At 47.7% G+C, this 24,812-nt stretch overlaps 1 protein-coding gene across 2 annotated transcripts in view; it reads right to left on the bottom strand.

Moving 5' to 3' along the window:
• FGB (fibrinogen beta chain) overlaps window positions 1-24,669 on the bottom strand; it is a 45,291-nt gene extending 20,622 nt beyond the window's left edge. The window contains exon 1 of one of the 2 annotated variants that reach the window (XM_076067453.1): window positions 24,645-24,669. In XM_076067453.1, the coding sequence (XP_075923568.1) occupies window positions 24,645-24,654 (10 nt within the window). In that variant the 5' untranslated portion in view covers window positions 24,655-24,669. Of the gene's footprint in view, window positions 1-3,064; window positions 3,153-24,644 lie in introns of those variants that run through there. The other variant, XM_076067454.1, reaches the window with a different exon arrangement.
• Between the last annotated feature and the right edge of the window lie 143 nt (window positions 24,670-24,812).

Raw genomic sequence — 24,812 nt, 5'->3', positions numbered from 1 at the left:
CTTACCAGGTAAAGCCCATTTAGCTATATAGCTAATTTAATTTACTACCTTTTGTCAAAATCCGATTCTGGATAAGGGATTCCTATTGCTACTATTTTTATATTACCAGGTAAAGCTCACTGAGCTATACAGCTCTTTTTCAGAAGAGACCTGGCCACAAACGGTAGCTTAACTAAGTGGCTTATCATGCGGAAATTGATAGCAGCCAAATGTCCACGTTTGACTTCGCCTCTGCGTTCAGATGCCAGCATATGTTTTTCTACCAAAATCTGGTACTGGGGTTGTGTTGACTTTCATCACGGTTCACTGCCCAGTTTGGCCAGACCAAGGCCGACTGAGAAATATGGTCAGGTTTGGTCTACAGTGGAAAAGGTGGTAAACCCTATTCCACATGTGCTCTGCTTTTCATGGGGGGGGGGGGGGGGTGACCATACTTCACAATGCTGGTCAGTGCAGGTTGTTGAAGGATGGGGGAGGGGTTGCTAGGTCTGGTTCAGATACCGATGTTAGCCGTTATCAGGAATCAAACTCAGGTTGCCAAGTTCACAGTGCACCGTGCATTGTGCTGCCACTCTACTCCCCACGTTAGTCTTTCGGTAATACAACATGCCTAGGTTTGTGACAATGCAGCACGTTGCAATTATGGCTTTATTTTTTGGTGATTTCGAAAACGTGTTTTGGTTTGGCCATGTTTTTGTTTATTGTAGTACGGAGTTAGATTGATGGCCTTAATCTAAGTTGTCTTGTGGTTGTTGTTGTTGTTTGACTTGCATCCCACTGGGATTTTTGCACACAGCGTTGGTGTACGGTGCTATTTCAGGAATATTTTAATGTTTTTTCCTGGATTTTCTGTTAGCACAGTCACACATAGTCACTTTAAGATGTTTTTCTTGTTCATGTTTTTGTTTTTTGTTTGTTGCGGTTGCACCCGATTCAAGAGCCGAATGGCTCACAGGGCTATACCAAATACATGGAACTGAACTGAACTGAAGGCTAATGGCAACGCATTAGTTTTCACGTCCCTCGCAATTCCTTGTTCAAGGAAGGGCATCCACTAGACCCACACTTTACCCCTCCACGCGTGGCCTGCTTGATCGACTGTGTTGTACCCATTCATACCGCTGGGCGGGGGGGTGTGAATAAAGTTTCCCACGGTTTCGACTGCCACGCTGGGAGAGTGAACCTGCGAACCTCTCGATCGCAAGTCCAGTGTGCGGTATATCACAGTCAATAGATTTGCCGTTTGTTGGAAGCGTGAGAGCGCTGCATGCAGTAGCCTGGCAGAGCGGAATGTAGCAGTTTTGCATGTGGGCATAACTGTACATTTTTTAATTGTGCAGAGTTGTAAAATAATTAATGCATGTCCCTTCTGGCAATCTTTACAGCATCTTACCTAGGCCTCTTGTTGATAAGCCTTTGCTGGCTTAAAGGAAGCAGGGCTTTTAGCTTCCAGTTAGGCATGCAACTAAATTATAGGAATAATGATGGGTAATTACCGGTAATATGACATGTATTTAATTAGCTGATATTTTATTCTTCCTTAATTATACAGTCGGGTCATTTGACTTTGCTTCGTTAATTAAGGCCCGCCGAGGCTGGCCCTTATTCATTCAGGCCATACATTTTTAAAGCGTTAGCCCACATAGAAAATTTTCAGCAAACGATACATATTTAATTATCCGTCATTGCAGACAGATAAGGCGTGGGTGGGGGGGGGGGGCGCGATGGAGAGGCAGCCAGGATATGCAAGACATCGCCTCTGCCTGCAGCAGCAGCAGCCTAGCGGGACATTCACGGGGAGTGGGGAGTGCAGTGGTGGCATTTGCCCACTGTGTGCCCGAAGCGTAAATTATTTTGGGTGCCCCCCCCCCTCCCGTCATCCAAGCCACCCACCCACCTTTCCATTTATAAACGCCTAGCGAGATGTCGGAAGGGATATAGAGAAGAGACGGAGCTGCGGCAAGATGAGAGAAACGTCTACGAATGTAGACGTCACTATCGTGAAGACAGATGAAGGTGACACAGAGAGATGCAATTGAGACAGGGGTGGAGTGAAATCACAGGGATGCAGGTAAGGGGCGAGGATGAGGTTAGATGGGAGAAGAGAGATACAGACAAGGTGTGGATGGGAGAGATTAGTGTTTTAATCAGTTATGTTGAATGCACATCAGTAGCTAAATTCGTGCAGACATTTTGTTCACTCGCAAATTGTTTGCTTTTTTTTCATACATCTGTGACCCCTTGAGAAATTTGAGTCCCTAAGCATTGGCTTAGTTTGCTTATGTCTAGCACCACCTCTGGGATGCAGGAGAGGTGTGGCGTGAGATGCTGGGGGGAGGGGGGGGGTACCTGTGGTGTGGTGAACTTTGGGGAATTTGGGAGCTGGCCTGACGAGGTTGACTGGAGCATTATTGGCACTGCTGTACTGGATATGCTTTGTGGATCACTTCTTCAATGGCAGCTGTCCTTTTTGATCACAATCAAGCTACCATTATATGTCTACCAATACGTATGGCTATCATGCTTGAAAATGTCTTTTACAATATATATGCGTATATATATTGATTGGTGGAGCTGTGACTTAATGGTTAGCACATTGTGCTATGGAACCAGTGACAAGAGTTTTAGTCCAAGCCTTGGGTAACATTGAGTGACCAGCGATATCTGAACTGGTCCTGGCCTCTCCCCTTCTCCAACCCACACTGACAACCCACCACGATGTGGGGAGGCCTTCATCCAGCAGTAGATTCACAAAGGGTTGTAAATGATTAACAATATTATAACTGTTAATAATTTACGATTCCTACACATTCAACAGGAGCACCATAAATTATGGAAAATTACTCACGAAAAACCAAACAGGTCACACGTGGCCCATAGCTCACGGTTGTAATATTTGAAGTGATATTGTCGCTCTCACCTGCTCGGAATTACATTTATATTGCGTGTTGCACTTGTGAGTGTCTCTAGATCAGCTGCACACAACAGACGGGCGGGATTATATATATTTTGTTTTGCGTTTTTTTTTCTGGTGCGAAAGCGTAAACTATGTATTTCTTAATACCAAGTGGCACGGGTCAATGAAGTAAACTTCCATGAGATGGCGCTGGTCAAAAGGCGTTCCCTGCTGGTTGCCAACGCCGATGAAATTCACCTACAAAGAGGAAAGAGGCAAAAACAGAAAAAAACCCCGTGTGAATAAATGATGTCACCGAAAACGTAAAGTCACCCTTGTGATACTATTACGTGGCGCATTTACGCGTAAGAATTAAACCCTGAGCCATCATTTTGTTGTTTCAGTTCGCGTACGTCTCGGAGCAAGTCTGTTACGACAAAAGGTACGTGGGCTTTGGAAGGACACCGTCGCTGGAAGAGACCATGGCCGGCGGTCAAGGCTAACGGTGGAGTGGCAGCCAAAGGCCGGGGCACGTGCAAGGGGGCATTAACCGCGTAAGTTGAGCGATGAAGTCAGCTCGCGAGACATGAGATATAGTGTTGAGGGGCTTCCTAGAGCGGCAGATAGATCTTGAAGATAGTTCACGAAGGTGCCAGGCAAGAGAAAGTGCACAGAAACATTAATATGTTGTGAAGTCCCATAAATATTGCGCTTTTAGATATTGGATTTCCTTTAAAATTGGAATTGTCAAACAGCAAAACCATGGATTTAAATGTAGTCAAAATATATGCATATTTATATATTTAAGCATACATTTGCCGCCTGAAAATGTTCATTATCATTGAATAACAAAAATTTTGATGATGAAGTAAAAAAAATCGTGCTCGATGAGGCTTTTTGCTAGCATTTTATGGATGTTTAATCGTGGAGTGTGCTGGAAAAACATGAAAACCCACATTTTTAAGATAACCCATGCCAGCCTCAATGGAACACTACTATTCACTTGCAGTCGTTTTTATTGTATTATCTCCCTAGAGATGACTGCAGAATAATTCACTCACTTCAGCCACTGAATTAACTTACTCTCAACAAATGCCTACTTTGCAAGACAATTAGGTTTCGTGGGTGATCAAGTTTCTCATAAATTGGTGTTTTGCAATTGACCTGTTTGGAACAAGCTCTGTTCATATGAAATGAGTAACAGGAAAGGACACCTGCTCTTCAGCATGACAAAGGCACCACCGTTTTGGCACATAATCGATACGATGGTATTGTGTACCGCGTCCCTGACCATGTCCTGTGATTATAGCCAAGACTGGAATGTTCAGGTATTAAAAAAACGATTCCTTGGTCCAGCTGATCCCTGCAACAGATTGATGATGGTTAAATAATTAACAAAAGCTAAAGATTAAAGCAAGGGCTATAATTATGTGTACGTTTATGGGATATGTAAATAAATTGGAAGTAGACAATTTAGCATTCATTTCAAGAATACGGTAAAGCCCACGCTGATATTGTTAACATTCTCTTAGGTAGATGAAATATACCATAATAAATAATAAAATACAGCCTTTGTCAATATATCGTTGGGTGAAGGCCTCCCCATACCGTGTTGCATGGGGGTTGTTTGACCATACTTCACCAAGCTGGTCAGTGCTGGCTTGATGAGGAGGTGGGGCTCAGGACTGGCTCGGACATCATTCGCAACTAATGTTAGCCGTGGGCGGGAAACGAACACAGCTCAGCGTGCGCTAACTACTGTGCCACCACTCCACCCCCCAGGCATGTGAAACACAACATGCAATGTGCAGTTCAGCAAGCCTCGCTTTCATATTAAGAAGTGTGATAACGAATATGGCACTGTTTAAATACACAAAAAAGACGCATGCCTAGTATACTGATAAAGGAAAAGGCACATAAACACTGTGAAATAAACGCAAGTAGATTAATATAACTGAATTAACCCATTAGTACTCATCTTATCATTTGGTGTACGATAAAACTGCACAACTGCTCTGTTACAATCATCCGGAATGCGCTCGATCTCATCACATCTCAGACACTAAGCATCACTCATCTGCAAAGTGCTTGGATAGGCGACCGCCGCCATGCATAAAATGCGTTGTAGGTTGCTGCGTGACCTCTTCGCATGCAGCAGAGGGCAGTGTAGTAAAATCAATTGTTGTACCGTACTTCGATGCTCTCGTATCTAGGCTCCCTGCTTTCACCAACCGGCACTGAGGGGCATTGTGGAATCTGGTGACACAAGCTCCACGAGCCACAGAGCGTGTGGAGGCCCTCAAAATAAAGGACCGTTGCACGCTCTACAATTCACATAGCTGCTGTGTACTTGTAAAGTGGTCGAAAGGGCTCGAGTCAGCCGGAGTCCAGTGACATTGTTTGTATCGGTTGATATGACAGCGTTTGCGCTGGTTATTGTATTTTTTTTTCCCTCTCTCCTCTCGGCGCGGCCGTGCGCTGGGAGAGTCATATCGAGTGGCTGGACGCTTGAGGTCTGTCTGACACGTTGTAAAAACTCGTGTTCGATAAGGGGCGATCGGGGCGGGGAGAAGGACCCGCGACATCGCGACGGGCCCGTCATACGCGGCCGCTCGCTCGACGCGGCCCGGCGTTCCGCCGCCCCCCCCCACCCCCCCCTCACTCGGCGAACGCCACGCGAGCAATGTGACACGCGGACGCGAGCCTCCAGAATCAATCTCACGCCAAAAACCGTAAAAACGATTTCTCAAATCCACGCGGAGAGGGGAATAGGCGGTGGGTTGAGAGGCAGTGTGGGGGGGGGGGGTACTCAGGAGGGGTGAAGGGCGGCACGAGGATTGGGGTGGTCAGAGGTCTGTTGGCCATGCACAGAGGTCCTCAGATTGTATTTGTAATGTGTCACGGCCGTGGGTTGTCGAGATTGTAGCGCGTCCGTGCCGGCTGCTGTATAAATGAAACGGCCTCTCGGCGAGCCAATTTCCCTCCAAAATCGTTTGCCGCTCTCCTGCGGGCAATACGCTTGGAAGGGAGCGGGCAGAAATATTTCGCACACATTAGTGGGCGGTGCCGGCGGAGGCTATGAGATGGGGGTGCAGAGTAAGGGGGCAGCGATCTGAAACGGGAGGGTACGAAGATTGGGGCGGGGGGAGACACGCTGTTTTTACGGCCGTCACTAGTTAACAGGCTTTTTGAGAGGGGCCTATCGCTATCCCCTTTTGTTTGGCTGAAGCTAAACTGATGTACATCACAGGATCATCAGAGCAGAACTGCAAAGCATCCTTATTTCCCAGGTGTCCCACTAATACCTCCAAACCACCACCCCCCCCCCCTTCCGTTTTCCGACAGCCGTTGCATGGATGGTTGGAGTCACGGTTCAACAGTAAAAGGCAAAATGAGTTGACAAATGCTCGCTAAAATCTGATCTTCTGATGGAATCTGCTGCTTCTGAACCTGCCCGGACGCGATTCTTTCGAATACCGGCACCCTAAGCACGATAGCAGCAATAAACAACAGTGTTCAGATAGGATTGGGATTGCCACAGCAATATATGTCTTCTGCATGTGAGCAATGGCATTTAGGATGTGCGTTAGCAAGGTCCGGATGGTAATGCCACGGAAATTACTGAAGTCTATTGCTTGTAAATGCAAGCAACGGACATGGTTGAACACAAGTATTTTTTTCCCTCCAATTATATAGACATTACAGTACATTTAGTATTTTATCAAAATGAAATTCATTCGAAATATAAACAATGGCTTCATTTATTGAATGCGTATATATTGTTAGGACAATGGAATCGCACCAGGCGTGGGGTAAAGTACACCTCTGAAAGAGCCTTGTAACAATTTCACGCTTTTCCAACGGTGCCGTTTCGAGTCGGCGCTTGGCCCCTACAAGGGTTGTTGAGTTTTTAAGATTTAATTTGGTTCTCCCGACATCAAAAGAAAACAAATCGGCTTGCTAAAACGCCTGCAACAAACAGAATTTACCTCCACCCCCCCACCCCACACCCTTTGCTCCGCTGACAAATGAACCGAAAGGCCCCCTGTGTTGGCCGGGCTGCCAGGGCTGTGTAACTGGCCTTGGGGCGCTGGTAATTAGCGGAGTCCGATCGGCTATCCGCTACAACCCAGAGGCAATCGATGCACGCAGACCACCGCAGCAATATTCTCCCCCCCCCCCCCCCCCCCACTCAGCAATACCGATCATTTATCTCTTAACGGGCTGCTCTGGGCAAAAAATAAAAAGAACCCCCCCCCCCACCGCATACAAACGGCGAGCTGACGTACAAGAAATATTAGTCCCTTGTGCTAGACGGAATGACACGGCCCAATGAATATGTTTTTTTGTTTGCCAGGCGTTTCATTTTCATTGTATTTATATGCCATTAATTTGTTTGTTTATTTGGTTTGTTAAATTTTAAAATGCAATTTTCCGACCAGTTTCGTTTTCCTCCTTAGTCATTGCAATTCCGTTGGGACAGATGAAATGGTAAAAGTAAAAAAAAGGGTGCGATTTGTTTTGACAACTTACAAAGAAAACCCGCAATGAGCTACAACGAACATCGTTCGAATGATTGGACGCGATCGTGTGGGCTCACCGATCTGCGCTTTCAAAGGCGCGACGGCACATAAACCCAATTGGCGGATTACACATACATAGGACGAGGCCGGATTTGGTGCCCAATTACGCACCCTTCTTCGGAATCCAGGGTGGGTGTAAAGTCACGCATGTAACACGCCCTGCTACCGAGCCAGTTCGCACATGGTCGATGGTTCAATTCCCACAGCTCGCCTGGTATTTGCTTGTTGGGTATAAACAAAATGCATAATTTGCTTTGAAGGCTCATGTCAGACAACTGGCGATGCTGCTTACATAATAGGCCACTGCGCACTAGTGCTACAGACCCAATTTACAGGATGTAAACATTGCCCCCCCCCCCTCAACTACATTACAATTCATTATTTGGCGGTGGAGTGGTGGGGTAGTGGTTAGTATGTTGTTGTCAGATGAACCCGGTAGCCCGAGTTTGATTTCCGGTCATTGATAACGTCAGCAGTACTCACCAGTGAGCAGTACTCACCAGTGAGCAGTACCCACCAGTGCGGTGATGTATGGTCATTCAACCCACGTGACTAACATGACATGCGGGAGGCAATCATCCAGCGGTAGATTACATTAGAAAACCGAAAAGTTGTTATTTGTGAAAGATTATCTTTTGCGGCAGCCATCGTGTCTCAGCCGTCGAGAACGCCGTTGAACGAAGTGGACGAACCGAGTTTTCGAAACCGGCGTTTGCAAACGTGCACGTGCACCGATTGCGCGCACATAATAATCACGCGATCGAGTCCAGCTCGTGGAGGAGGAGCACCGGGGAAAGAAGAGAGAGAGAAAAACAACCGCTGAGATGCAGAAAGCAAAGAGAGAGGGTGAAAAACAGAGACATACTGATTGCGAGCAGTTAGCCTCGGCTCTGCTGAGGACCATGATTAGAACCTAAAGTTCCCCAGAGCGCTCATTTACCTTCAAATCACTCTCATTTTCTCGCTCTCCTCCACGGCGCGCACGCTCTCACACTCTGCCCACAAACCCAGACGTGCTTTCTTCCAGCGGCATTTCCGCCTCGCTCGCTCGCTCAAGCAATTGACTCGAAGTCTCCGAGCTGAGCACGTGCGGCCCATTAGCTCAATCTAGCTACGGGGCATTATTGAGTGTAGTAGGAAGGCTGCGCGGAGCTCCAGTGGTCCCCGACGAATCCTGGCCAAGTCTTCCTCTGTACGGAGAGCCCCTAATGGTGGTGCGGACCCATTAGAGGCGCCATACCCCCAACCCCCCCCATCCTCCTCGTCCGATATAGACAAGAGACGGAGATGTAGCGAGATGAGAGAAGATATATCACATGAGATGTAAAATGGAGTGAAATGAGAGAGTTGTAATCAACAGCCAGAGATGTGATGAGATGAGAGAGAAGGGCTGCAGACAAGCCAGAAATGAAAGCGATTCATTAGTTTGTATAATTTAATTGGCTTTTTTTTTCAATCTCAAACCGAGCTGACATTTGGTACAACCCTATTTTTGAATGAATCCAGGGACCCCCTTGAGATGCATTGGGCCCTCCCTACGCTTTGGCTTGGCGGTTTTGATGATGCCCAGCGTCGCTGCTGATCGCCGCCCCCATCCCCGCCACCACGAACATCCGCCTGAAGCCGTCTGTGCTGGAAACGCGCACTGCGTCCATGCCGCTCAGCCCACTCGATCGCGTTTCCGTCTCATTTAGAGAGAGAGAGGGGAGTCACTTAGGAAAAAAAGTAGCAATGCATTAAATAGCAAGAAAAGTAAAAAAAAATCTCGTTGATGTAAGTGCAGCGGTGTGCACCGGGATTGCGGCTGTCGAGATTTTAAAGCATTGGCATTGCCGTGAAAGTGAATTCAGGCATTTCACAGAATATAGTGGTTTACCTGGTACAGGAAAGACGGAGGGGAGGGGAGGGGGGGGGGCAATCAAAACATAAAGCTAAGAAATTAAATACTCCGAAGGTAATTTATTTTTGCAGAAAATAAGCACATTGATTTTGCTGAGGATATTTAAAAGTTATCTTTTGAAGGTGACTCATTCCCTTGGGCGTTCGTGACCTCTAAACCGATATAAATATATAGCAGCGGCCTAGCCGACTTGATCCATATCGAACCTATGTAATGGACACAAAATATATTCTAAAGAAACTTTCAGAGCTCGGGGCTGTTGCCGTGATGCAATGGTTTGCACACTGGACTTGAGATCCAGAGGTCGCCGGATTGCTCTCTCGGGCGCGGAAATTGAAACAACGGTTGCAAGTTTCTCAAATCCCCCCCTCCTTTCTTCTGTCCACCTAGCAGTATAAATCGGCACATCACGGTCAATCGAGAGGTCGTGTGTGATGACGGAAAATGATGGTGCTCCCACCTCTTCCAAGACGTCTAACCAGAATGGAAGAGTGGACGAAAAAAGGAAAAGATAGACCAAACTACCTTTTAGAGGGGATCTCTTAGAGTTCCATCTCGTGGAAATGTTTCCTGTAGTGCTTTTTGTATTTAGTTTGTTGTCCTTCCCCCACACATCCGATTAACATGGTTGGCTATGTACGGTGCAAAAGAAGTTCAACATACATACATTATGGGGCTGCACCTGGGTTTTCTGTACAAAAGCTGGGAATAAGAAAAAGTATTTTTCTTAAATTTCCATTGTGTTGACTCATAAAATCAAAAATTCAAAAATTACCCACAAATTACTCAATTAGGCTTATACATAGCAAACATTGCCCCCGACTGGCAAACCAATACCGCAGATCGCTCTTGCAAATGAGACAATTCTGGTCTCTTAATTTCTCACGTGGCTCTTCAAAATAAACTTTAAAAAATAATAGCATGAATTCCACAACTAATTGGGAAGTCCATACTTGTTAATCTTCCACTGTATCAAAAACACACCACACGCATTCACACTAAATTGAGGGTGGGACAAAGCGTCAATTGATTGACTAATATAGATTCTTCGAATTGCATATGTAAGGTGTAAGCATCAGAATTTCCCCCCCCCACGCCCCATTCATGGTTTGTTGTGTCACTCGTGGGAGAAGCAACACTGCCCGGAGTGGTTCGCATACTGGTTAAGGACCTGGCAATCCGAGTTCGATTTCTGATGACGGCTAACATCAGTGGCTAGTGATATCTGAACCTGTTTTGCGTGCTACCCCTATTTTAATCAACCTGCACTGACCAGCATGGCGAAGTATGCTCAAACAACACTCATGACTGACACTGCCTTCATGCGGCAGTGGATCGGAAAAGGGCTGTAAATTATTCGCGATTTATTATATGTATGCACCGAATTAGTTCACCTAAACCTTGCAGCCATGAGAGGTGCCACCAGTTACCGCAAAGTAAAAAAAAATAACCAATTCATTCTTGAAACGTATAATGACTGAATCGCGACCAATCATCAGATCTCTGGGGCCGTGGGTGAATCGTTCCAGCCCTGCATTTCACGCTGTTACTTGTGTATAATTTTTCCAATAAAACCGGATAAAGCGGGACGTTAATAGCATGTCGGCAGCTCGTAACCTCATCCAGGGGTCGTGGCACAATTAAGCAATTAAGGCCCTCTGGCCGTGTGGTAATTGCCTCAAAATGGCAAGGTTTCCGGGGAGGGGAGATGTTTCCAAAACACTATCTCACAGTGTGAGAGCAGCACATGCCTGCCCTAATCAGCCCATTTTAATTGGAAAGTACCAATTATGAGCGGCGTGCAAGCTCCCAGTCGTGGAGTTAAAGTCCGGGGGTCTCGGCGGGCCGAGCCCGCGCGTGACCCCACGCGCGGGCGCTCAACCCAACTCGGCGTCTTGCCACCGCCACGCGGGCCTCAAATCGCGTGGGCGCTCCGACGCGGGCGACGACTGACGGGTGAGATGGGGAGGGGCGCGCATCAAAAAGTGGTGTGGCTGGCTCGCAGGGTGCAGGGGGAGGGCATCGACAAGTGGTGTGGCTGACTCACAGGGTGCAGGGGGAGGGCATCGACAAGTGGTGTCGCTGACTCACAGGGTGCAGGGGGAGGGCATCGACAAGTGGTGTCGCTGGCTCGCAGAGTGCAGGGGGGGGGGGGGGGGTCATCGACAAGTGGTGTGGCTGCCGCGCAGGGCACAAGGGGATGGGGCCCGCCTAAGGAGAAATGTTACCTGGAGAAATGTTACCTCCAGTGAATAGAAATTCGAGGGAAAAGGACGGAAGAGATTTAGACAAAAAAAGACGGATGTAGTGAGCTGAGAGAGAAGAGAGGTGCAGGCGATGTAGAGACTAAATACATTAGTTGTGTCCTTCATGTTAACTGGCTCATGACATTAGATTTCGAACCGATGTTTGAAAATCCTCTATTATTTTATGATCCTGGGGCTCCTAAGGGTGCTTGGAGGCTCGTGGCCTGCTTAGGGCCCTAAGACTTAGCTAGGTTTGCTGATGCCGATGTTGCCACTGGGCGCAGAGGTATCCCATCGTTGGGCTGAAGTTTCATTATTGTGTCTCACGGCAGAACTGCCCACGACCTTTTGGTTTGTGGAAATTTAAAGATAGCCCGGTGTGCAATTGCCGAAACGCCGACCAGACCATCGACCACAATGTAGTGAACCACTGTGAACTCCAAAAATTCAACGGAGGCATTGAAGCAATCTGCCGCACGCTAAATGAATCAATTTCCTTGATAAATAATATGGAACGTAGACTTAAAAGTTGCTGTTCGTCCATCCATACTCGAGAGCAATTGTTACATTCCATGAGTTTGTGCAAGTGTGCCTAGGGCATGCAGACCGGATACACCAGCCTGGTTCGCTCACAAACATTGCCACCTACCGCACTTAAGACCAGTCCGTTCCACTCATACCAAACTTCAAAAAGAGGGGGGGGGGGGGGAAACCCTCACAATTTAATGGAATAGCATTCTTATCTGAGTGTTTGCCATCGTTGGGAAGCTCTGATTCTCTGCAGTCAATTTGGGGAGAGAAGGGTGAGTGTGGGAGGGGACGGGCGGTGTAATATTGGACGGAACTGAATCAACAAGGGCGATTCATCACTCGCAGATCAATGGGATGGACTGACACGACCAGCAAACAGAGCCTCTCCCCTCGGTCAGCTCTGCCGACCATGCCGTGCCGTGCCTTTTGCGAACGGTACAAATCCTGCCAGACGCACGCATGCACGCACGCATGCACGCACATGTGGGTTGCACCCAAATATTCCTGCCCTCTCTCTTTCACAAAATACAAAGATCCCCCGTATAGCCTTAACAGACTGTTGGGGCAAGTGCTGTTAGCGAGCACCTATGAAAGCCGACGTGGCACACGAGGGCGTGGGTGGCCAGCACCATGCCCGACCGCCTTTGCCTCCCTAGTGGCGTTGTTTACATATTGCACCGAGTACTCATTTGAGACTGAGTCGACCTAGGGGCCCAGGACCGGTTCAGATAATTGTCACCGGTGTTGGCTGTGAGCGGGAATCTAACTCGGGTTGCCGGATTCACTACACTACTGCGCTCTTTCACACACAGACATACCCATTTATGCAAAACAAAGACATGTTTCCAACACAGACTGTTGAGCTGTCTTTGTCTTCCCAGTGCCGATGTTTTTTTTACATATTTAAGGTTGAATTGACCTAGAGTGGAGGATAAGTACAGGTTCAGATATCACCACTGATCTAAGCCACGTTTGGGAATCGAACTCAGGTTATCGGGCTCATATAGCACAGCTCACGAATCAACGTGCACACCGCTGCATCCCAATACGATCCCGCAAGCCTAAATTATAATGGTTTATTTTCTAACACATTAAGATAGGCCAACACAGCCGTAATTATACGTATCAATTACAAAAGCTGTGCCGTCTCATTGCTCATAAACATTCCACCACTTTGCCTCGACGCTGCTTTTTTTCTCTCTCTCTCGCTCAGTCTCTCCCTTTCCAGTGAGCAGAGCTTACGGCTGAAGAGTGAAAGGGCAAGGACAGCACCTCGTGTTCCAACGCTATCGACCCATCGGTACACCCCGGCTTCTGACTCGCTCGAGGCCAGCGCATGACTTTCCCTTTGCTGCATTGCCCCGAGCCCAGGAGCACCGTACATCACGCTTCTGATGTTTCTAAGCTCCAAACCAAAGAGACGATGTTGATGATGATGAATCCATGATTGATCGATCTGGGGTTTGTGCGTGCATTATGCGCGAGATACTAACAGCCCGATGGCCAGGCGAGGAAGTTAATCTCAAATCTGAAAAATATATATAACAAGCGAATGGTTATATATGTATACGCCGTATACATATTGAAAGGAAGACTATACAAATTGTGATAGGAATTCTGATAGGAATGTAAAACAAGGCGAACTGGACCAATGTAATCTTCTCACAAACTTGGTCGCGGGTGTGGTGGCAGTGCCTCGCTCTGTGATCCAGCACTTTGGTACACGAGGGTTGGTGGATCGTGCAGAGGTTGCTGAGACTCAGTATATGGTATTGCGGTGAGTGTATGGACGGGATCCGTCTGCACGGAGCGTATCGTGTGTATCTCGTACGAGTGATGGGGTTTTCTCCGGGTGCTGGGGCTTGCTTCCCACACGGAGGACACTCGTACGCAACGGATTTGGCCAAACACCAGAAAATTGGCAAGACTCGCCGAGGCTTTCCTGCGTAAACAGAGGGCATTAATATCTGGCTCGCTTTGGGACTAAAGGCGGATATAGATATATACAAGGGTCGCATATGTGAGCATCTGTAGAAAATGGCAGTTACACATCGTTCGTACACAAACAGATTTGTGGACGAAAAACACAAGCTGCTTTAAACGTGGGAACGTTGTGTACTGTATCCCAGACGTAAGCGAATGTTCGCGAGATTGGGAATACATTACTGATGTGAAAAGGTCAGATTTATGAACATATATAGCAGATGAATTAGATCACATGCACAAATACTGTACTGGATGAGGGCAGTTACTTGGTTCGGGCTGATATGTCGCGGCCGGCAAACGCACATTTTTACCGTACTATTATAATTACTGATTTAAAGCTTTCGTGACTGCAGAGATTCATATTCTTGGTTCTTTCGGTTAAGTCACGTAGAAGGGAAACAATAAAATAATAAAAATATGAAACAATAAAATTATCACGACGTTTCGACTGCAACACAAGCAATCATCATCACGTGTGAAAACCACAACAACAAAAAACGCCACTTTTTAAAAATTGTCTTGTTGTGGTTTTCACACCTGATGATGATTGCTTGTGTTGCAGTCGAAACGTCGTGAGAATTTAATTGTTTTATATTTTTATTATTTGATTGTTTCCCTTCTACGTGACTTTACCGAAAGAACCAAGAATATTCTAATTACTGGTATTGCATTATCCGTAGAGCTACCACCCCATTTAAAACGATCCAGCAAAAGCGCAGATTTTTCTTTTATCTCTCGGCAGGAGCCGTTCCTCTCTCCGCTCTATCACCGTCTCCTTTGGGGAAGGACGCCGTGTCCAGACGAGGATTAATGCAGCGCTCGGAAGGAGGACTCCAAATGTGTTTTTGATTTACTAAAAGCTTCGCCAGACAGACCTGTAGCGATGATATCAAGCAGCCAGGGTATTGATCTCATCCACCCCGCGAGAGGATGCCCCTCAATGACTGGTGGCAACAAGGAGGTGCGGAGGAAATAGGGGGGAGCGGGAGTTGTGCATTCACTGCCGAATTCACTGCACACACGGCAATACTTGGGTTGGGAGGGGGCAGCACTTGATGGCTGAGGTGGCTGAAGAGGAGGGGGCTGTCTGTCAGGACCCAGTGCACACACACACGTGCAGTCGTCCCAGCGGGACAGATTTTTGTGCCTGTAAACATCAGCTGTCATTACCTGTCTGTGTACGGTAGCGTGCTTTATTTTTTTTATTATTCTTCTTCTAGCGAGCGTGGAGAGGTACTCCCGTCTCGAGGCTACGAACGCAGGGGTTTTGCGTTTGTTTATACGTCGCTGCGGCTGTATTATTATTATTGTTTGCCCAGCCGGAACCTGCAAGAGCACCGGCGGTGATCGATCCGCCTTAAGTGGTGGTGTGGAACACACACACACACACAAAACTTTACACAAATTGAAATCACTCCGATGCATCTCACACGCAAAATTAAACGTGACGAACGACCGTATAGCCCGGGACGTCGTTTCGGATTAAAATGTAATTTTCCCCACCCACCAAACATTACTCCTGATGGCTGCAAATCCATAAAATAAAAATAACGGAAAGTAGCATTGCATATTTGACCATCATGCCGTCTGAAACTTTTATGTAAAAAAAAACATCCTTCGAAAAAAAACCCGAAAGCGGACACACAAAAAGGCTATAAAATAATATCTATGTATTCTGCTGAAAGGTAAATGAAATACCGAATAATAAGAGCGAGACAATTATGCTCCACCATGCTGCTTTTACAGCATCGTTGGCCTTTGCCCGGCAATAGTAATGACTGTTCGGGGACCCGCTGATGATCTTACGTGGCTGGAACAGGCGTAAGTGCCTCGGTTTAAGAGGGCAGTGTCTGCGATAATTGGTCCAGGCTCCAAAAGCCTCGCGACAATAAGAGCGGTAATTAATAATTGTGTGCGCTGCGGGCATATAGGGGGGAGGGCTAGTGGTGATGAGGGCCGAGGTCACGGGGGGCATCTGCGCGCAGCAATGGGCGTCGTCAAAACTTCGCCCTCGCTGCCGGTAAAACCGGTGGGAGAGCCGGGGAAGGGTGACCTCGTGAGGACGCGGAAGGGGGCCGCTTTACAAAGCCTACGAGACCAACAACAACAACCAAAAAAAATGATGGATCAAATGATTAACCCCTCTCTCTCCTTGCCACGCTGCCCGCCCCGCACAACGCTGAATTGAGCTCGTGGAGGAGGCCACAGATAAACAGATCGATGTGGCCATTTCCGCTCACTTTGGCGGTGGAGAAGCAGCCTCGAGACCTCGTGCCGTTCCAACTCGCCCGCAGCCGAAGAGCTGAGCGGGGTGATGAGTGGCGGCGGCGGTGGTCGTGGGGATGGTGATGGGCCCTCTGTGCAGCCGTGAAATCCGAACGCAACGCAGCCCCATCGCTTACTTACAGCGGTCGGAGAGAAAGATTGTTATTACCGCGGGTTGCAGGTGTTGTGCATTATAAAGCTCGGGGCGCACTCGATCAATTTGGCGGCAACAGAGTTCGCAGCGCCGTCGCGTACAGTGCTGCTTCTGATAAATAACGCGCACTGTACTACGCCGCTGCTGCTGGTGCGTTGCACATTGCGCATGTGCGAAGTGTCGCGTGAAAGAGATACAGGATTTATAACATCATCAGCAACAACAACAACAAACACCCTAAAGGCACGCTGATGACGGAGACGCGTTCGGCAGCAGTTTGACGCGTTCGGCACCGCTGGGGAACAACCGGGTGTCGAAATGCGAATAGCCTGTGACCAAATCGCCAGAATTGTACCCGAATCGGCGAGATCTTGGAAGCTAAGCGGCGGGGGGTTTTTGGGGGGCCTGCACAGTGCTCGGATGGGTGACCATCGAACACACGCAAAAAAGAAATAAACAACAGGTTTAGTTTGGCATTGTGGGTCGTGGAGAACAATTCGGCAAAAAATCCATTGTTCCCCTACTACTTGACCAGTGCGGTGAGGTATGGTCAAATAACCCTCGCTGCCTGCACGGGGCACGAGTAGGCAGTGGGTTCACACTCAGGGTTTTACGTGAGCATGTGATGAACGCAACCGCATGCCGAGACACTTGACAACTAACGAAGAATCACATTATGGGTGCAGAGGGGGTTGGGGGAAAGTCAGAGCAAGGCAATCTGGGAGAGAGATGGTTGGCTATGTACGGTGCTAAAGAAGTTCAACGCACAGCACCACCACCACCAACAATGTGCCTCAGCGATAGCCGGGACAGCAAGGGCAGACTAAAACGCAGTCCCAGGCCATCCTCAGGAGGGAGGCCAGGGGCAGCCAAGGCCAACGAGAAGAGCTCATCTTTTCCGGACAATGATCATTATTAATCGTAATAATGGAGCACGAACCGGAACGCAAGAGCACAAAAGCAACCAAAACATTTTTTTCTGGTTGCATGTTTTGCGTGTAAAACAATAACAGTCGGGGAGTGCACAAAATCCACAGTGCAGATACGTGGCCTGCAAGTGGCGGCTGTCGCGGCGGCTTTGAGACCCATTAAAGGTAGCGTCCGGACAAAGTTGTGCGCCTGGAAGAGACCAGCTCAGCTGTTTGTTTTATTTTCTTTCTCGCTGCAGTTTGTGGGAGACTGCTGGAGACAGGGACAAGCACAAGCGGAATAGCAGCGGCTTGCCTGGTGCAATCGTATAAAAGCCACCCAAGTCATTTCCCCTCCCACCTCCAGGCCGACCATGTCTTCCCTCCTACCCACCCTGGCTTCCCACCCCTCAAGATTTGAGATGACAGCGCTGCTTGCTCAGCAGCAGCGCTAGTCTGACGGCGACAACGACGACGGAAATTGTTGAGCATTTTCCGTAAAAAATAAATAGAGGAAAGAGAAGGGAGGGGAACTGGTGGGGTGGAGGCTGGGGGGGGGGGGGTAAATCAATTTTAATGACAGCGGCCTCTCACGCTTCCGCCCAAAAAGCTCTCCGATTGCTGCTGTCGATCGCAGGCAACCGCACGGAAGTGTCGATACGACTCATCTGGGAGCCGCGCAAAAAGCGCTGTGGCTGCACACGACGTCAAAAGCAAAGTATAAAATTAAATAAATAATGCCAAATCGCGCGTCCACACGCGCGTCCGATAAACATATTGGCCAGGGTAAATTATCGCTCCTTGCTGCCAACGTCTCGCAAATAATTCTGCATTTTTAACAGCTTCTGGCTGTTACTCATCATAATCATCACCAGAAATGATCAATCCACTGTGGATGATGGCCTCCCCAAGGCAAGGCCATCTCCTCTGATCCTGCGAAATAATAATTCCACCTAGCAAGGCGCACAGGAGCTGATTTAATCGCACCACCACCAGGGTGGATATATGCTCATGAGTGCTCCATTCCTTGGCTGCCCCTCTGTCATTATTTATTCTTCTCGACCACCAACCATCATCCCCGTCTAGCGACGTTCCCTGCCCGAGCTCGCGCTTACTTTGCGTAACCGATTTTTTTTATCCTGCCACCTTTTTGGGTCACGGAAGTTTTTGATAAAAAAATAATAATCCGGAGTTGGCCGGTGGCGATGCGTATATTCATTTTAACCCTAGGCACCACGCACGAGATCGGCATGCTGGGTAAACATTCACTATAGCCAAATTCAGCGATCAGGAAGAAAAGCACCATTTAAAAGGTTGCCTGCGAGGATCATTAAAAATACACTTCACCTGTGGCTTGATGGTTGGATGGAGCTTCACTATTTAATTCATCCTGAAAAAGTGCTGAATTTTAAACGGTTTTTTTCAATTGAATTCAAAGTCAGTGAAGCAGTTCTTTTTTTCTTGTTTTTACAAATTTATGGACTGCTCTCAGGGTCCTAAGTACCTGGCAACATTCACGCGGGCATAATGTTTCCGCGGTGTTCAGAAGTAACTTACAACGAGGGCTCAATCCGCTGCTGGATGAAGGACTCCCCATCTTGTCACTATCCCCCACAGTCTTGCGATGCTGCGATCCAATTTCGCGCCGGCGCACGCGCTGATTTCATGACTCCCGTCTCCGCGGTGCATGTCCTCTTCGGGCGTGCATTCACTTCTGGATTAAATTCTCTCCCCAAATCTCATCCATTAGCCATCATCCCTTCTAGTGACGTGGCCTGCCCCAGCACACCCTTTACTTTTACTTGACAATCAAGATTGTGTCTCTAATTTGCATTTCCTCTCTGATCCATGCGCTCTATTTCCCATCTCTCAGTGTAATTTCCAGCATATCTCTGCATGCTTTGTTGGTTACTTTTCAGTTTTTGATCCATTTTCTTTGGCATTGTCAAGGTTTTCGTTCTTCTCGGTATGATACATTTGATGATCAAATTTAGTTTTCAAAATGCATCCTATCCTGCTCTCTTTCATCTCATGTCACAACTTTAATCCTGATCTTCAGTTCAGACCAGCGTGGGGAAGTATGGCCAACAACCCTCCAATATGGGCACGACAAGGGGAGGGCTTTATCCAGCAGTGGATTAACAAAGGGACTCTACATATATACTGCATATATTTTGGATCGTTGCTTTATTTTATCTATGGGACCTTTTTTTCCAGAATCAAACATTTATTAAAAAATAATAATAGACTTACCCTTTCTTACCCTTTCTGGCAATAAAACAGGTGTTAAGATGATGAAACACCGAATAGATACCTTTTGCAAGGCATTAAATCTGCATGAACCACACACGGTACTTGTGGAAAAACATGCAAACAAACATGCTCTGATAATATATGCATTATCTTTGAAACTGATTGGTCTACACCAGAGACAACCTTCTTTAGGGCCTAGTCTCACCAGTGTCAGACCAGAGAACGCCAAAAGGCGAACAGTACAAAGACAATGCACGTATGGGAGCACTTCTAGCTCGTGTCGAACAGTTATTTAAATAAATAAAAATATTTTGTATCATTCTTACAAACCAAAATTTTAAGTCGAGGCAATATTTTTCAGCGGATCCCTCCTGCAGAGCTGATGCAGCAGAGAGAGAGAGGGAGACAAAACCTTTAACCGAGTAAACAAACTGCAGCTTGTTAAAGCGGAGGACTCTTTCAGGGATCTCAAACAAACGAAGAAGAGTGGACATTTTAATCGTATGCGCGGCCTGTGGGAGCGGGCGGAGTTGGAACCTGGAGAAAACAAAAAAAGCAGCGGCATTAATTCAGACGCGAGCCTTTGTTGAGTGGATACATTTGGGTTTGGATCCCTATGGGTTACCCGTGTAAACACGGGGAGGGCCTGTCCGTGCCTCGCAGGCCTCGCGAAAGGAAATTCCCCGCGGTGAAAGGTCGCAAGTTATTTTCTTACCAGCAAAATTGATTTAAATTTAACAACAACAAAAATGCACCGACAGACAAGGGGCGGCGGTTTAATAACGAAGCCGAGCAATGATGACGTTTTTTGCGCTCATTTTTTAGATCGGTGCGTGCACGCTCTGCGTTAAGAGCTGACAATTAAGCGGCATCCAATGAATTAGCGGAGCGGCAAATCCACTTTTTTGCAGCTAACGCGGCGGGATTGACACGCAACTGTGCCGCTGTCGGCCACGGACGCTACTATTGACTCTCGGTGCTTAATTGTGTTGGCGCTAATAAATGCACCGCTCACAGCCATCGCCGCCTGCTGCTGAAACTGCTTACTCTTTTCACAGCGGCGTTCATTCTTCCTGCTGACAAAGAAAAAAACAACAAGCCTTAAAGTTACAATTTCTCCTCCCCCCCTCCCCAACTCCCACACCACGTGTAACTGCACCCGCCTGACACGTAGCCGCGTGTGGGTGTGTGTACAACAATCACACGCCACGTGCCACATACAAAATAGTTCGCAGATCAGCGAAAATAAACAGTCACGCCCAGAAATTTCACGAGTAGATGTGGTTTATTGATGGCTAATTAATAATGTTGAGAATTAGAGGATGCAAGCAACTTAGGGACATCGTCGTGTTGACTGCTGGGGGAAAATAATAATAAGAGGGCTTGGGTAGAAGGGACGATATGAGCGATGAAGAGTAAGAACGGAGAAACAGCCACTGGAGCAGTGTTATTCACTAATTTTCAGAGCAGTGCGGGAGGGGCACTTTCGCCGAGAAGTCACCATCAGCGTGAGGGCTGCCACACCGCCTGCAACGGGTTGTTTTTACATGTTGTGTATTGTCAGTCGAGGAAACACGCCCGAGAGAGCACCTCCACTACGTGAGATAGAGCGACACATATCGGCTCATGTACAGGATTTGGATGGCTTGGGAAGGCCTTCATCGAGCAGCGGATGGATAATGCAGTGAACAAATAATTGTACCCTGTCAAGGTAATAGTTCAAATCCGGTTTGCTGTGCTGGAATTCATGGGCGTGCGTCTCTACGTAGTTGGTTTGCCCCAGCTCTGGCTTGATGCCATTTCTCACTGACGCACCCTGGTTTTTCCCGAAATATTCTCTTGTAAATGTCAGGTGTTGTCAATGCAGCGAAGAGATTAAGATATTGATCGGCACTGTGCTATGCAGTTCTCATGTGAAATAATACTTTAATACCACTTAAAAGTAAACAGAAAAAATATAAATTACGGCCCATTGTCAATCCGATCTTGGATGAAGGCCTCTCCATGCCATGTCAGTTGTGGGAGTTGCTTGACCATACTGGTCAGTGCAGGTTGTTGAAGAGGGGTAGGGAGGGAGTCGCAGCACTGACTAAGATATAAATTTACCCTAATATTGATCCTGACTAGGAATGCAACTCGAATGATCTGCGTTCATCGTGCAGTTTGCTAATCAAGGCGCCACTCTTCCACTCCTACATTTAAACAAAAAAAAACATTCATACGTTTACAGAATTTAAAAATTTTAAGCATTGTCATGCGGGGAAATAACTACATAAACGTAAAAAAATCACCCGTGAAAATATAAACAAAAATATTTACGGATAAAAAAAATATCGACTCTGACACCTGTGGGCTTTTATACTTCAAGTGCCGAAGCAAAAGGGTTTTTGTCAAGCGAGAGCTAATATTGTTCCCAGTCCGAGCCAAGGTGTATGTGTGTCGAGCATGCACTGCCAGCTCCCATCAGCGTTAGGTGCACGCGAGGGGTCTTCACACCAGCTCCCACCTCCATCCGGAGCCATCTCGAGCCTCAAGCCCCCCCGCACCCCAATCCATTTCCTCCCGGCCCTGTCAGCTCCCATTTACTCTCCTTGCTGCTGATCACAAGGAAGGATCCGGACGAGCAGAGTCGGGTGGACACGCGGGAGATTATGATAGGCAGACAGGCGCGGACGGGAGCGCGATTTACATTTTTCGTTCACCGTTTTTAATTGTATTTGGAAGAGGCCCAATATGCGCGTGCGTGCGCGCACACACACACACACACGCGCGCACGCACGCACACGAGTGCTCGCGCGCAAAAAAAAAACCCAAGACCGAGAAATAATGTCGCAAATGAAAGGGATCTCGGGGGACCGTGCGATACGCATTAGTGGGCTCGCGTAGGCAAGGGCTACGCGCATCTGTCGGTGGTGGTCAGCGAGTTTCTGCGCGCGCACATTAATTCGCGCGCACTCCGAGAGGCAGGGTCTGGGGCGTGTGCACTCATGCACACGCACCCACACACACTCGGCACACGCTCACAACACTCACGGGCGCGTGTGTGTGCAAGCATGCGTGCGCGCGCTTGGGCGCAGAGCGGGTGGGACGAGGTGGATGAGTGCATGTGACAGTGAGAGGGACCGAATTTGTCTCCGCCGTGCAAAAAATGGGGGTCGCACCCTCGTGACATTTTTTTTGCTTCCAATGTGAGGTGACCCAAAAGGGAGGCACGTGGTGCGGCAGGAAATTTTTAGCAGCCTGACGCTCGACCTGCTTGGCCAGAAGACTTCAACCTCTGCACGTGTAGCCCTCACTACCCGCTCCATCTCTCCTCTCCATCACCCTCCCCTCCACTGTTCCACATCCCACGTTGGGTTTGGAAAACTCAACTCTGACGTCGGGCTCAGCAAAGACACATGAAGCGCTGCCGGTTATTTGAACGAATCCTTAACGTCTTTAGAGGCCTTGATTCATTTTTTTTCTGACAAAAAATATGCAAACGTGCCAATTATATTTAAAAATCAGTGCTATGCTGCTGTGTGTAGCTGTACGCACGGGAATGTTTTGTAGAACGCGTTTAAAAAACCCAAAACGTAACACAACGCAATTAGAATTGTCACGGCGTAGTTACGGAGATTTAGCAGAGCGATGATCTCATTGAGACAACCGCTCATTTGCAGAGTGCGATGGGCGTGCAACACATTTGTTTGGTATTCAGCCGCACCAAATGCCCTCTTGTCGACGCGTCTGTGTGCTCAAGAGGGCGTGCAAGTCGTGGCCTACGGACCCCAACAGCCGGAGTAGGGAGGAGTTTGATCATCAATTATGTATGGCAACCCTAGAGCTTGCTCTCTACCCAACCTCTCTCTCTCTCTCTCTTGCTCCCTGTCTCAGGCTCTCTCTGTCTCTCTCCTCAAACTCTACCACCCCCAATCATTTCCACTCCCCCCCCCCGCTCACCCGGCTCTCCCCCAGCACCCCTTTACCACCGCCTTATGCACCATCGCTCCCCCCTCCAGATCCCGCCTCTATACCTCCCGGGCAGCCCCAATCACTTTGAAGTCTGGCTAAAAATAAAATCGGCCTCCAGCCGCCTTCCCCTGCCACCCCCTCCACTCCACTCCATTCTATAACCAACCCAGCAGCCTTCGTGGCACTTAATTCGCACGTTAATGAGGGCTGCGTATAAAACTCGGGCAAGGGGAATGCGCGGGGAGAGACGGAGGAGGATCGAGGCCACGGCAATCGGACAAACTTGGACTCGGCGACGTTTTGATGGCTTCAAATGGTAATCAAACAGCCTAACATATTGATTCATGAATAATTGAGGGCCCAATGACACTAATGTCCAGATTTTCGATCAGTCGTGTCCTTGGGTCATGCTCAGTCAGAAAATTTCAAAAAGAACGGAGGGATATTTTTCTCTCTCTCTCTCTCTCTTCTTCTCCCCCACTATGATATTCCCCCAAAGCAATTTGCTTTTATGAAGCCCAAATGTAACCCGGAGTCAGTCCTGTCTATAAGTCAATAGAAATCAGCATTCTCCCCCTCCTCTCTCTTTCCCTTTACATCGTATTAATCGGAAACGTTGACAGAAACAAAAACAAAAAAACTACGCGCCACGATGCGGACAACTTTATCAATCAAAATGTAAAATTGTGAGCGCTTATACTACGTTACATACGAGCCTGCCAATTAATGTAAATAAATATATTTTAAAATTATATGCGATGTCAGTTGACCACAAAAGAGGCAGGTTTAATACAAATTAGAGGAGTTATCTTACATGCCGGGAGATAAATACTTAATGGTTTAGTTGGCGAGCCTTAATGGTGGAACTGAATGTATTACTCATAGTAAACCATGACAACACAATATATTAGATATTTTACAGGTGAGATGGCTGAAATTTCAAGACATTCCCTTTCAGTCATCATCACCGTCGGTCATGGTCAATCCACTGCTGGATGAACGCCTCCCAATGCCGCTGCCATATTCCACCATCCAGCGATGGCACAATCCACGCGGCACCTGCACGCAAAATCATTTTATTGCTCCATCTCCTCGGTGAACGATTCTCTCGGACGCAGCGCCAACCAGTCACAATT

The sequence above is a fragment of the Petromyzon marinus genome, chromosome 16 (assembly GCF_048934315.1).
Source record: "Petromyzon marinus isolate PM22_M1 ecotype Great Lakes invasive population chromosome 16, UKy_Petmar_22M1.pri1.0, whole genome shotgun sequence".
NCBI classification, from domain to species: domain Eukaryota; kingdom Metazoa; phylum Chordata; class Hyperoartia; order Petromyzontiformes; family Petromyzontidae; genus Petromyzon; species Petromyzon marinus.
This window is presented reverse-complemented; position numbering and strand designations above follow the sequence as displayed.